The sequence below is a fragment of the Bos indicus x Bos taurus genome, chromosome 16, assembly GCF_003369695.1.
Source record: "Bos indicus x Bos taurus breed Angus x Brahman F1 hybrid chromosome 16, Bos_hybrid_MaternalHap_v2.0, whole genome shotgun sequence".
NCBI lineage: Eukaryota > Metazoa > Chordata > Mammalia > Artiodactyla > Bovidae > Bos > Bos indicus x Bos taurus.
The window spans coordinates 79,864,862-79,879,136 of record NC_040091.1 but is presented as its reverse complement, the minus strand read 5'-3'; the positions used below and the strand labels follow the sequence as shown (position 1 = coordinate 79,879,136).

At 57.0% G+C, this 14,275-nt stretch overlaps 1 protein-coding gene across 4 annotated transcripts in view; it reads left to right on the top strand.

Annotated features, from left to right (window-relative positions):
• Nucleotides 1-14,275, top strand: part of NAV1 (neuron navigator 1) — a 142,546-nt gene that overhangs the window by 102,958 nt on the left and 25,313 nt on the right. For all 4 annotated transcript variants that reach the window (XM_027565903.1, XM_027565901.1, XM_027565900.1 and 1 more), the window contains 6 exons: nt 9,333-9,471; nt 9,897-10,194; nt 10,803-11,496; nt 11,689-12,132; nt 12,840-12,881; nt 13,376-13,524. In XM_027565903.1, coding sequence (XP_027421704.1) covers nt 9,333-9,471; nt 9,897-10,194; nt 10,803-11,496; nt 11,689-12,132; nt 12,840-12,881; nt 13,376-13,524 — 1,766 coding nt within the window. The remainder of the gene's footprint in view (nt 1-9,332; nt 9,472-9,896; nt 10,195-10,802; nt 11,497-11,688; nt 12,133-12,839; nt 12,882-13,375; nt 13,525-14,275) is intronic.

Here is a 14,275-nt window from a genome sequence, read left to right as displayed (position 1 = left end):
GATGGAGACCAGGAGGGCCTGGGCATCTGCGGGGGCTGTAACCCCAGGCTTCAGCTCCGTAAACTCTCCCTGGGAGCAGCGTGTGCTCAGCCGCTCAGTTGTGCCGCACTGTGTCCCAGGGGCCCCCTCGGGGCGCAGAGCGCAGCTGCGAATGCTTCCGGCTTGTTGTCTGCCTGATGCTACCCTCAGAGTCAGCTGTTGTTTAGTCGCTCAGTCGTGTCCAGCTCTTTGCGACCCCGTAGACTGTAGCCTGCTAGGCGCCTCTGTCTGTGGGACTTTCCTGGCAAGAATGCTCGAGTGGGTTGCCATTCCCTTCTCCGGGGGATCTTCCCAACCCAGGGATTGAACCCACGTCTCCTGCATTAAAAGCTAATTCCTTACCACCGAGCCTCTGGGAAAGCCCCATCTGGGAGTAAAAATGATTCCGCAAGAAGAAAACGATCAGCCTAGCCCTTACACCAGTCTGTTGTGTCTTGGATATTTCTCAGGAAAAAATAAGATTTTGTGTACAGAGCTCTTATCCATAAAGTGGTAAATAACCAGAGAAACGTGGTTTCATCAGGCACATATATTCTGGGTTCAGTGTCAGGCCTGATTTCCAAAGACCGTGCTGGACAAGGGAGACCTGAGGATCTGTCCTGTGCATCGCCGGCCCCCCGGCCCATCCTACCACCAGCCCACGCCCTTGGCCTCTGGCCCCTGCAGGCGCCCTCGGCCACTGAGCTCTGCAGGCGACGTCTGGGAGGGGCCACAACCCCAGCCAAGAGCTCTGTGAGCGCTGGTGCAGATCCCAGAGGGTACGCCCGCCCCAGCCTGCAGACAAACAAGGCAGCGTCCAGTTGCTCCACTCCCTCCGCGGCTGTGTTCTCCTCCCACAGAGGAGATGGGTGCACCCACACAAGCCCAGGGCCGCCACACTCACAGCCTAGATGGAAGGCTTAGCGATTTACTGACGGGAACGGTGCAGAGTGGCCGTACACCGCCACTTCCACCCAATGGTAGGAAGCTGGAGAAGTAACAATTATGATCTAGAAAAGAAAAACATAAGTGTCTAAGGATACAGAGTGTTCTAACTGAACTAAGTTTCAGGGGAGCGAGAGTGCTTGGCGGCTCTTATCCGAGGGGCCCAGTGGGAGGGGGGTCAACCTACCAGTGACGCAGAAAAGGAGATAATTGGACTCCGTACAAACTTCTGGAGGCTACATGTGAACTGACTACAAGGAGACACAGTCACAGAGCAAGTACAATCCCGGCCAGCCCCAGTTCTTTCCCACGACACCTTCCCTGGGCACACACGGGCCACAAGCCAGTGACCAAGGGCAGGGTAGAGAGACAGGGCAGACGGCCCTTCCCGGCCAGGGTGCACAGAGCAGTCACCCAGTGCCCATCAGCCGCACGGCACAGAAGAAGCTGAGAGCAGGGCCCGGGGGCGGAGGAGGCCCCCACAAGCGCAAGGCCCTCCTCTCGCACCCGGGGCAGCCCCTGCAAGTGGGCAGCCAGGCTGTAGGGCACAGAGAGGGCTGGAGTCACCGCGGGCACATCCCAGCCCCACGGGAAGAGCAGCCTTGATCCGGACCCGGAGATGTTCGGAACCGACTTTAACCAAAGTGACCACAGAGCCGAGACTTGGCTCCACCGCAGGGGAGACCAACTCCGCCCTCAGCTCCGCGGGCGTCCATTCCCAGGTGTCGCTTCCCACGCGCCTACACGCAGCATCTGGCGCAGAAGAGCAGTGACGAGCCTCGTGAAGAGTCGGGAAGCGTCACGGGCGGGAGTGCGATGGACGCAGCGAACCGACAGCTGACTCGGTGTTGAAGCTGGCAGGAGGGTCGTTGAGTACTTTTTCTAAGGACTTTGAAGAATCCGGTAGACAGGCTGGATCATGTGTTTGTATAGACCGAGAATTCAAGCGGAGATCTGGAAGTTCTACAGAGAGAAAGGTTATCGATTCCCACTGAAGCGAGGGTCCTTCAGAAACAAACTGCCAGTCACTCTTAGAGAACAGATCTCTGGCACTGGGAGGTTGTAACCGCTTCCCTGGATGTGCGCCCCACTTTCACAGGTCTTCCCTCTGCGTAGACACTGTGAGGCACGGCGGCACCAGACCTCGGCCCTGCCCCTTGGGAGACTGCCTGCAAGGCGGACGCTCCAGTAGAGCCCGAGACGCGATGAGGAGACACGGGAGAGGGTGGCGCGGAGGGCCACGGGAGCCTGGATGAAGCTGGTGTTTGGCGTGGGCCTTGGCTGCACCCCGCGGACTGGGAGAAACCCGTGCAGGCAGGTCGGGTCTGCGCACCCCCTGTCAGGTGCCCACGGTGGTGCCAGGACTCCTGAACCCTCGCAGAGAGGTCACGCACGTGGTGAGGAGCCTCCTCCTGCACGTCTGTGCTTCCGTAGAGTGAGAGCGGGGGCTCACAGGCAAGGGGACGAGCGCCCCATCCACCCGTGTCCCGCGAAGCCACGTCACGTTCCCGGGTGTGCGTGGAGAATGAAGCCGCCCTGCTCTCTGTCTCCTCTCTTCTGATTTCCTGTCTCATTTCATCTTTCCCCTCCTTGTGTGGTGAGCTGATTCTCCAGTCTTCATCAAACTTCCCCACAGCTGACGCCACCCCGTAGATGTGACTCCCTGGTGTTCACCATGTTGACATCGAATTTAACCCTGGGCAAAGTTTATGGGACTTGAATTCAGAGAGTCCGGCCACCACGTTTGTGTTCTTAGTCATACAGTACACGCGTGTTCATGGATGCAGGGTTTGAGTCAATTGTCTCAGCAGCGAGGAACTAATGGAGGTGTTGGAAAGGCTGTCAGGCTTCTTCTGATGCTGTTTGGTGTATCCCGGGAAGAGGGAGCTCGGTAGACAGTGGGGTGGGTAGAGGCCTTCACGGGGGTTCGAGTGTGAGCACGTCCAGCTTTGACCCGGAGCAAAAGCGAGAGAGACGGAAAGGAAGAAAAGGAGACAGGCCGGTGGTCTGGGGACTGGGGGCTGGGCTGGGCGGCGAGCACAGAGGAGGAGTTGGAGTTGTAGTAAGGTGTTGGTAGGAAGACAGGAAGAAACAGTCGTTCTTCTGGTGGAAACAGGAGGTGGGAAGTTTACGCTGTGGCGGGGGAGGGGGAGGGGTTTGAGGAGATGGGTGACTGGGAGGTGAACACCCTGCAGAGGGAGCTGCCAAGCTGGCGTGCGCTGCCCCAGCGTGCTGGGGGCTGCCCTCGAGTCGCCTCTGCTGTCTGGTCTGGTTCCCGTGTGACTCAGTCCCTCCCGAGCTTCTTGAGACGCATTCACTGCTTCTCTCAGGCTGAGTGAGAAAGGTGATGTGTGGCCGCTCTTGGAGCAGCTGCCGCGGAGGGGAAGCTTGGCTCCACGTTAATGCTGTGAACTGGTGTAAACGCACAAGAGAACACCGCTCGTGCATGCCAGTGTCGTCAGTGACGGTCGTGTGGACGTGTAGATGGAAAGCAGAATGCGAAACGCCAGGCTGGGTGACTGACAAGCTGGAGTCAAGATTGCAGGGAGGAATATCAACAACCTCAGAAATATCAACAGCCTGCAGATGATCCCACTCTAATGGCAGAAGGCAAAGAGGAACTAAAGAGGCTCTTGATGAGGCTGAAAGAGGAGAGTGAAAAAACTGGCTTAAAACTCAACATTCGAAACACTGAGAATGGCATCCAGTCCCATCACTTCGTGGCAGATAGATGGGGAAAGTGGAGACGATTGGCAGGCCCTCCCTGTGAACACAGGGCTTCCAAAGACCTCAGGGTGGGGCCAGGCTTACAGGTGAGCGTCAGCTATGGGTCGTCAGCGCTCCCAGAAGTCTCACCAGCACAGACGGAATAAAGCTACTTGGAGCCAGGAACTAGGCAGAGAGCTTGTGGACCTGCCCCTCCAGACAGACGAGTGAGTGTCTCTGAGAGTTAAGAGAAGAGATCCTTGAGAGAAAGACCGATAATGCTGTTGTATAAAATGGAAATATATTGATAGCAGAAATGGAAATCTTAAAGGAGGCAACTGGGGCCACTGCCCAAAGAGTAGAGTTTAAAATACATACGTGTGTGTGTAGTGATGGAAAATAAGAGAAAATCAGAATCGTAACCTTAGAATCTATCATCTGATAACAGTCTAGAGAGAGAGCTGGGAAGTGGAAGAAACCGTCAAAGGAATAACTGGAGAAAGTTTCGCAGAGCTGAGGGCATGAGTGTCTAGGTGTCAGGGGCCCAGCGGGGCACCAGCTCACGCATACACAGGGCCTCACCAGCCCCATCGTCCTCGATGCCTCAGAACACCAGGGGAGGTGCTGAGTGTTTCCAGAGAGGAAACGGACCGCAGCCTTAAGGACTGGGAGTCAGAACGCCAGCAGCACATGCTGGGCTGTGGAGCAGGGCCCTCATGGTTGGAGAGGACATTATCTTCAGCTAGGAATTCAACGTCCAGCCAAAATCTCACACGTGAAAGAGAAAAATATTTTGTAATGTGTTAGATCTTATAAAGCTTGCTTTCCGAGGACGCTTTTCCAGGAACCTGCTGCAAGAGGCACACCACTGGAACACGAGAGGAATCCAACACAGACGGGCCGCAGCTCCCCCTGAGAGCCAGGCGCGCGAGGCTGGGGCGTCGGGCTGCAGGCCGCGGGGGCCGGCAGGGGGCCGTGCGGGCTGCGCTGTAGGGGGCACAAGGAGCCGTTACCTGCAGTCACCGCAGATGGGGGCGCTTGTCCTCTCTCCTTGGATAGTTTTACATGATATTCGAGCCTTGCCTATCATATGATACTTGTCTAATTTCTCCACTGGAGATGCCTGCCCCTTCAGTCATGAACACAGAATTTCCCTTTTTTCAGCACCTACAGAGGACTTTGTCCAGGAAGCCTTGCCCTACAGCTGGGCTTGTGCTGCCTCACGACCGGAGGAGGGCCTGTGACTCGGGAGAGGACGTCTTTGGAGCCAAGAGGAGCGTGTGTCCCCCCTTCCCCATCACAGCCTTGGGCTTTCCATCAACAGTGGGCAAGGGCAGGTTTCTTGGCATTGGTGGACTGCAGAGTCCTCATTGCCCGTAAGAGTTTTCTCTGCTGCGAAGCCTCAAGGACCACCAGTTAATCTCGGTGGAGGGTTCAGTGGAAGGACAGACTTCTTGTGCCTTTGACCTGAGAGAACACCCTGGGAATTGTGTGTATGTACTTGCCAGAGAGCTCATCTTGACCCAGGAGAGCCGACGGGATGTTACAACCGTATTGATCTTTCCCCCTCAGTGTCTCTTCTCTTCCAAATGTGGGGGGATTACCTTAGCCCAGGACAGGCTTGAGATTTAATATACGTCACCACTCGGGGGGAGAGGCGGATGGTCGTTTCATGATGGCCGTGATTCCTGGTGATGAAGCCGAGCTTGCTCTGCGGTGTGGTCCAAGCCCCTGCTCTCTGCTTTCTCACTGTGCTTGGATCAATCCCTGCAGAACAACAAGCCAAACGTCTAAACCACCCACTTTCCTCTTCCCAGCAAATAAATCACAGGGAGACCGGCCTAAGTCTGGGCCAAGCCCTTAGATGCCTTGTGTGTCTGATTTTTGTTCCATGAGATGAAACTCAAAATAAATCAAAAGGGAACAGTGTTCCAGCAACCAGCAGATTCATGGAAAACATCTTCAGCCTCTTCAGCACACATGCAAAGCTGATGAACGAGGGTTTAGAGGTTCCCACCGACACAGGTTCATGCACTGCACTCTCACTAAAGGTCCGTATTCAGTCTGAGCCTCCAGAACTGAAAGTGGGACTTCAGGTTTCACAGGAACCTGGAGAACTCGTTAGGGTCCAGAAGGAAGAAATAGAAGTGGGGAAAGGCGTGGCGAACAGGACGTTTGAAGAAAGGTTGTAGAAGATGAAATTTGAGCTTTGAAAATAATGTGTGAACACAGAGACGCCTCTGGTAGCAAGCTCAGATGGCACAAGAGGAGTCTGATGTGAATGGGGCAGGAGGCATTTCAGATATTAAAAGTAAACCTCTGACAGTGAAACTTGTCAAACGCAGAAATCAATAGCCAAGGCACTGCAGGAGAGTGGCTGAGGCTGGGCCCGGCTCTGTGGGAGTGTGGGCCAGGTGCCGATGGAAAGACGCTTAGGCAGACGTTGACAGCCGTCTGGTGCTCCGAGCTGCGGGCAGGAAAAGGGGACCTCTCAGCACGTGGCCCTGCACTTGGCCACCGCACCCAGAGCGGGCGCCACACCCAGAGCAGCAGGGCTTGCTGTGGAGAAGTGGGACCTGGTCTCACAATGGGGTGAAGCCCGTAAAGAGAGGCGTGAGAAGTGATGGGTCTAAGCCACTCTGAAAAGATCAGTCCCTTTACCCTTGTTACCAGGTGTAGAGAATTTTAGAAAAGGGAGACGAAATGCCTAAAAGAACACATCTGAAAATAAAGACATGGTGATTTTACGATTGGAGGGGACATGGGTATGTAGAGTTAGGTCAATAAAAGAATTGCCTTGTCTTTATAATACACTGTTCTGCTAAGCAGATAGAACATCCTCCTTGGCCAGATAAAGTTCGGTTCAGTTCAGTCGCTCAGTCGTGTCCGACTCTTTGCGACCCCATGGACTGCAGCACGCCAGTCTTCCCTGTCCATCACCAACTCCGGGAGCTTGCTGAGACTCGTGTCCATCGAGTCAGTGATGCCATCCAACCATCTCATCCTCTCCCGTTCCCTTCTCCTCCGGCCTTCTATCTTTCCCAGCCTCAGGGTCTTTTCCAGTGTGTAAGTTCTTCACATCAGGTGGCCAAAAGATTGGAGTTTCAGCTTCAGCATCAGTCCTTCCAGTGAATAATCAGGACTGATTTCCTTTAGGATGGACTGGTTGGATCTCCTTGCTGTCCAAGGGACTCTCAAGAGTCTTCTCCAACACCACAGTTCAAAAGCATCAATTCTTCGGCACTCAGCTTTCTTCACAGTCCAACTATCACATCCATACATGACCACTGGAAAAACCATAACTTTGACTAGACGGACCTTTGTTGGCAAAGTAATGTCTCTGCTTTTTAATATACTGTCTAGGTTGGTCATAGCTTTTCTTCCAAGGAGCAAGCATCTTTTAATTTCATGGCTATAGTCACCATCTGCAGTGATTTTGGAGCCCCCCAAAATAAAGTCTGTCACTGTTTCCACTGTTTCCCCATCTATTTGCCATGGAGTGATGAGACCAGATGCCATGATCTTAGTTTCCTAAATATTGAGTTTCAAGCCAACTTTTTCACTCTCTTTCACTTTCTTCAAGAGGCTCTTCTTCACTTTCTGCCGTAAGTGTGGTGTCATCTGCATAACTGAGGTTATTGATATTTCCCCTGGCAATCTTGATTCCAGCTTGTGCTTCATCCAGCCTGGGATTTTGTACTGGGATTTGCAGAATGATGTGCTGTGCATATAAGTTAAATAAGCAGGGTGACAATGTACAGACTTGACCTACTCCTTTCCCGATTTGGAACCAGTCTGTTGTTCCATGTCCAGTTCTAACTGTTGCTTCTTGACCTGTATACAGATTTCTCAGGAGGCAGGTCAGGTGGTCTGGTATTCCCATCTCTTGAAGAATTTTCCACAGTTTATTGTGATCCACACAGTCAAAGGCTTTGGCATAGTCGATAAAGCAGATGTAGATGTTTTTCTGGAATTCAGTCTTGCTTTTTCAGTGATCCAACAGGTGTGGCCAATTTGATCTCTGGTTCCTCTGCCTCTTCTAAAACCAGCTTGAACATCTGGAACTTCACAGTTCACGTACTGTTGAAGCCTGGCTTGGAGCATTTTGAGCATTACTTTACTAGCGTGTGAGATGAGTGCAGTTGTGTGGTAGTTTAAGCATTCTTTGGCATTGCTTTTCTTTGGGATTGGAATGAAAACTGACATTTTCCAGTCCTGTGGCCACTGCTGAGTTTTCCAAGTTTGCTGGCATATTGAGTGCAGCACTTTCACAGCATCATCTTCCAGGATTGGAAATAGCTCAACTGGAATTCCATCACCTCCACTAACTTTGTCCGTAGTGATGCTTCCTAAGGCCCACTTAACTTCTCATTCTAGGATGTCTGGCTCTAGGTGAGTGATCACACCATCGTGGTTATCTGGGTCATAAAGATCTTTTTTGTACAGTTCTCCTGTGTATTCTTGCCACCTCTTTTTCATATCTTCTGCTTCTGTTAGGTCCATACCATTTCTGTTCTTTATTGTGCCCATCTGCATGAAATGCTCCCTTGGTATCCCTGATTTTCTTGAAGAGATCTCTAGACTTTCCTATTCTATTGTTTTCCTCTGTTTCTTTGCATTGATCACTAAGGAAGGCTTTATTTCTCCTTGCTCCTCTTTGCAACTCTGCATTCACATGGGCATATCTTTCCTTTTCTCCTTTGCCTTTCATGTCTTTTCTTCTCTCAGCTATTTGTAAGGCCTCCTCAGACAATTATTTTGCCTCTTTGCATTTCTTTTTCTTGGGGATGGTCTTGATCACTGCCTCCTGTACAGTGTCACGAGCCTCCATCCATAGTTCTTCAGACACTCTGTCTATCAAATCTAATCCCTTGAGTCTATCTGTCACTTCCACTGTATAATCGTAAGGGATTGATTTAGGTCATACCTGAATGATCTAGTGGTTTTCTCTACTTTCTTCCATTTAAGTCTGAATCTGGCAATAAGGAGTTCATGATCTGAGCCACAGTCAGCTCCTGGTCTTGTTTCTGCTGACTGTATAGAGCTTCTCCATCTTTGGCTGCAAAGAATATAATCAATCTGATTTTGGTATTGACCATCTGGTGATGCCCATGTGTAGAGTCTTCTCTTGTGTTGTTGGAAGAGGATGTTTGCTATGAGCAGTGCGTTCTCTTGGCAAAACTTTGTTAGTCTTTGACCTGTTTCATTTTGTACTCCAAGGCCAAACTTGCCTGTTACTCCTCCAGGTATCTCTTGACTTCCTACTTTTGCATTCCAGTCCCCTATAATGAAAAGGACATCTCTTTTGGGTGTTAGTTCTAGAAGGTCTTGTAGGTCTTCATAGAACCGTTCAACTTCAGCTTCTTCAGCATAACTGGTTGGGGCATAGACTTGGATTACTGTCATATTGGTTGATGTTGATTGTTTTGCCTTGGAAACAAACAAATAAAGCCAGTCCCTTCCTTTTGTGGAAGGACATCACCAGGTTGTTTAATATAAGCAAGTTTAACTCATGCTTTGCGCTGCTGGCAAATCTAGGATTAACCCCAGACTCTGCTCGTGGCCTGTCTGTATGCTGGAGTGCAGCCGTCCTCTCCTTAAGGGAGCTTTAGTTCTCGCCCTGGCTTCTGTCTTGACTGCTCACCTTTCTCTCCTGCCCTCAGCTGGGATGAGAGCAGCTCCATCAGCAGTGGGCTCAGTGATGCCTCCGACAACCTCAGCTCCGAAGAGTTCAACGCCAGCTCCTCACTCAACTCCCTGCCCACCACGCCCACGGCGTCTCGCAGGAACTCAACAATAGTGGTAGGTGCCGGTGCAGATGTGGGGCCACCTTCTCCAGGCCTACCACGGGAAGACCCGGGCGCGCCTGTGTGCGGGGTGGCGTGTGCCCTGCACGCGGCGGGGTGGCATGTACACTGCGTGTACCAATCTGGGGAATTGGTCCCCACGTGCACGGGATCGAGTCCTCGAGCTGGCGGGAAGGAACCGGTAGCGTCCAGGCAGTTGCCTGGGGCGTGATCTGCTCTCCTGGGGACAGGTCTGTTTGGTGCCCACGCCCATTCGGAGGGTGCCTGTGAGCGCTGTGCTCTCCAGAGGCCTGGGGTGCAGGCGGAAGCCTGGGTCCCCGAGTCCCCCTGGAGAGGAGGGCCCCCCTCAGCACCCGTTCGCCCTCTGTCCCTGCCCTCCCTGTCCCGCTGAGCATCCACCCTGCCCTCTCTCGCCTCCAGCTGCGCACAGACTCGGAGAAGCGCTCGCTGGCGGAGAGCGGGCTGAGCTGGTTCAGTGAGTCGGAGGAGAAGGCCCCCCGCAAGCTGGAGTATGACAGCGGCAGCCTGAAGATGGAGCCCGCGGCGTCCAAGTGGCGGCGGGAGCGTCCTGAGAGCTGCGATGACGCGTCCAAGGCCGGGGAGCTGAAGAAGCCGGCCGGCCTGGGCCCCCCAGGGCCCCTAAAGAAGGGCAAGACCCCGCCCGTGGCCGTCACCTCGCCCATCACCCACACGGCCCAGAGCGCCCTCAAGGTCGCAGGTGAGCCCGGGGACAGGGCCCAGGGCCGCGCCCTGCTTTCCTGGTGGCTCCTGTCCTCTGGGCTCTTAACCCCTGAGGTGGGGGGGCAGCCTGCATGCAGCTTCGGCACATCACCCGGCGGGTCTCCAGACCGTCCTGAGTCAGGGAAGACAGATGGGCGCACAGGGGCTCCACCTGCATAGAAGGCTGAACCCAGACATAGGGCAGGAGGAGCCTGGTCTGACCCGCCTCCCACGCTGCCCAGTGATTTCCTCTCCTGGGATCTCGGGTGACGTCCTCACACCTCCCGGGGGCCCGTGTGGCATCCTGGGAGATACTGGCAGCGTCAGAGTGCTGCTGCTCCCAGGGCGGGCCCTTGGTGACCTGTTATGAGACATGTGCCCTTCTTGATCATCTTGTGATTTCAACCAAACTGGGACCTCCTAGCCTGGGAGCGGAAAACACCAAAAAACAAGAGAAATTGAACAGCTGGACGTGAGGCCTGCCCAGAAGGGTCCTCGGCCCGTGGGTCCCCGATCGCCCCTAGTTAGGCCCTCCACCCCACTGTGCCCCTCCTCCCAGGGGGCAGACGCTGGCCCTCCCCTGCTCACAGCGCCCGCCCTCCACAGGCAAACCCGAGGGCAAGGCCGCCGACAAGGCCAAGTTGGCTGTGAAGAGCGCGGGCCTGCAACGCTCCTCCTCGGATGCCGGCCGCGACCGCCTGGGCGACGCCAAGAAGCCTCCCTCAGGCATCGCACGCCCGTCCACGTCAGGGTCCTTCGGCTACAAGAAGCCCCCTCCTGCCACGGGCACGGCTACCGTCGTGCAGACCGGGGGCTCGGCCACGCTTGGCAAGGCCCAGAAGTCCTCAGGCATCCCCGTGAAGCCGGCAAATGGGCGCAAGACGAGCCTGGACGTGCCCAACAGCACAGAGCCCGGGTTCCTGGCCCCGGGCGCCCGCTCCAACATCCAGTACCGCAGCCTGCCGCGGCCGGCTAAGTCCAGCTCCATGAGCGTGACCGGCGGGCGTGGCGGCCCCCGGCCCGTGAGCAGCAGCATCGACCCCAGCCTCCTCAGTGGCAAGCCAGCGGGCCTGGCGCCCTCCAGGCTGAAGGAGCCCTCCAAAGTGGCTGGCGGGCGGGCCGCCCCTGCCCCCGTCAACCAGACGGATCGCGAGAAGGAGAAGGCCAAGGCCAAGGCCGAGGCGCTGGGCCCCGACAGCCTGTCCCTGAAGAGCGTCGGCTCCCCTGAGAGCACGCCCCGGAGCCAGGCGGGCCATGCCCCGGCCCCCAAGCTGGCAGAGCTGCCCCCCACCCCACTCAGGTACATCCTGTGTGTGTGCCCACCCCGCCCACCGTGGCCTGTGCCGCCATGCCAGGTCAGGGTCCTCCTTGGTCTCAGGGGCGCTCAGAGCCCCAGAGCGCTGAAGAGGACGAGGATTTGGCCCAGGTCCCAGCTGCCCGTTGCCTCCCTAACCCTGGAGCCCACACGTTTGTCTTGTCTTCGCTTCCCCAGGGCTGCAGCCAAGAGCTTCATCAAGCCGCCGTCCCTCGCCAACCTCGACAAGGTCAACTCCAACAGCCTGGACCTGCCGGCGTCCAGCGACGCCCATGCGCCCAAGGCCGCGGACCTGCACACTCCGGGCCCGGCCGCCGGGGGCCCCCTCGCCTCCTGCTTCACCCCCAGCCCAGCCCCCATCCTCAACATCAACTCGGCTAGCTTCTCGCAGGGCCTGGAGCTCATGAGCAGCTTCGGCGTCCCCAAGGAGCCCCGCATGTACCCCAAGCTCTCGGGGCTGCACCGGAGCATGGAGTCCCTGCAGATGCCCATGAGCCTGCCAGGCGCCTTCCCCAGCAGCACCCCTGCCCCCGGCGGCCCCACTCCCCCCACCGCCCCCACCGCAGAGGACGCTGAGGAGCTGGCCTGGAGCGGAAGCCCCAGAGCCGGGCAGCTGGACAGGTAGGCAGCCAAGTCAGCTTCCCACTCTGTGAGCTTCAGCGTCTGTGTGGTTAAGACTGTCTGCCCCTCGAACTGTGGATGAACAGGTTTTCGTTTCTGTCTTTTGATCCCGATTCTCACCTCCCGTATGGGAAGCCAGGCCTTAGATGCTGGCGGACTTCTCCAGGACCTTCTGGAGGGTTTCACCTGTCAACTGAAGCTTCTCCTTCCTGGCCCTAAGTCACTCCTGTAATGTCAGATGCTGCTTTCCATGTCCCATTGTATCATCTTATGAGAACAGTTATCTGTATTTATTTACTTACGTTGGCCATGCTCTGCAGCGGGCAGGACCTTTGCCCCCTGGTCAGGAACTGAACCTGGGCTCCCCACACTGGGAGTGTAGAGAGACCCCCGGACTGCCAGGGATGTCCCCCTAATGTGATCTCTGAAAAGCAAGTCAGAGAGAGTTCCCTGCTGGTCCAGTGGTTACACTCCACGCTTTCACTGCCAAGAGCGTGGGTTCAATCCCTGGTCAAAAAACAAAGCTCATCGGGGAAAAACATGGAGCATCTCGGAACTATCTCTCAGACCGTGAGGGGTGCCAGGGCCATCCTGCCCTGTGCTTGTGGAACCAAGGGGCTCACAGCGATGCCCGGGGCCCTGTCTCGTGTCTGTCAAGCCTCTGGTCCTGAACTCTGAACCCACAAGCTTTCTTTCTTCCCCCACAGTAATCAGCGGGATCGGAACACTCTCCCCAAGAAGGGGCTCAGGTAACTTACCTCATGTGTATTTTCTTTCCTGCTCGTGGGGCTCCTGGCCTGAGTGAGCCACCGTGCTTGCGCCAGCCCCGGCCGTGCGTGCCACCCCCCGCCTCCTCTGGGGCCCACTCCCAGGCTCACCCTGCCCGAGCGCCACTGGGAGCCGGGCACTGCTCTGGTGACGAGGGAGAGTCTCCACGCGGGACCTCATGCTGGCCTGTGCTGGCCCAGGCCTTGGGTCGCTCTGCCCCCAGCAGCAGGCCCTGCAGCCCGTGCCTGGAGCCCCGGGCTGTGTCCCGAGCCTCAGGGAGGGCGCCCTGGCACCTGCTCTGTCGCCTCGGCCCTGCCTTGGGGAGCCGTGCAGGGACACCCGGACCCCCAGCCCCTCTCGCTGGGGGGCAGACGCTGCTCCCACTGCCCCTGAGGGCGGCCTGGCTGCTCCTGCCGCCGCCCGCCCCCAGCCCCGGTGGCTGACGCCCAGCCATGCCATCTCCTGCCGCCCTCAGGTACCAGCTGCCATCCCAGGAAGAGGCCAAGGAGCGGCGGCGCTCCCACGCCGCGGCAGGGCTGCCCGAGTCGGACGACCAGTCGGAGCTGCCGTCGCCACCCGCGCTGTCCATGTCCCTGAGCGCCAAGGGCCAGCTCACCAACATTGGTCAGCACCACGGGGACCGCCGTGCGCCCAGGGGGCAGGGCGGGGGGCCTCGGCTTCCGCCTCACGCTGAGTCCACCTGTGCGGACTGGGTCGCGGAGCCTGCATTCACCCATGCTGTGTGAGCCTGAAGGCCAAGCGCGCCGCGACCTGGAGCTGAGAGGCGGCCCCGGGACACGGTGTAGCTGGTGCAGCATCAGCAGTCTGAGTGTTGGAAAGGCCGTGAACCGCGGCCAAGAGCAGAAACCGGTGCTTCAAGCCCGAAGGCAGCTGCCCCCCACGCCGTGTGCCACCCTCGGTGCCAGGCTGCTGGGGGGCTGGAGGGGCACCATCTGGGCGCAGGGGGTCTGCCCCCACCGGGGCTGGGCTTGCCCCGGGAGCAGGGCCGAGTGAGCCCGTGCTGGCCACACGCTTCTGGCCTTTGAGGGCAAGGGAAAGCTTGTAAGCACAGGGGGCGGCTGGTTGGAGACAGGTGGGGCGCAGGCAGGGCTCACGGCACTGGCTCCTGGAAGCTGACTGCCAGGGGCCCTCAGGGATGGCGCCCGGCCCGGCCTGCGGCTTCCTCCTCTGCCAGCCTCTGCAGGAAGGCAGCTGGCCCAGCCCGAGGTCCTGGGACGCACCTGCAGGCGACCCGGCCTCTGAGCAGACCAGGGTGGGATCGTCTTGCCGCAGGAGGGAAGCCGGCTGAGGAGAGGTCAACCAGTCCCCGCAGGGCTCTTGATGGGAGAGCGGGGACCACATAGGAGAGGGGCCG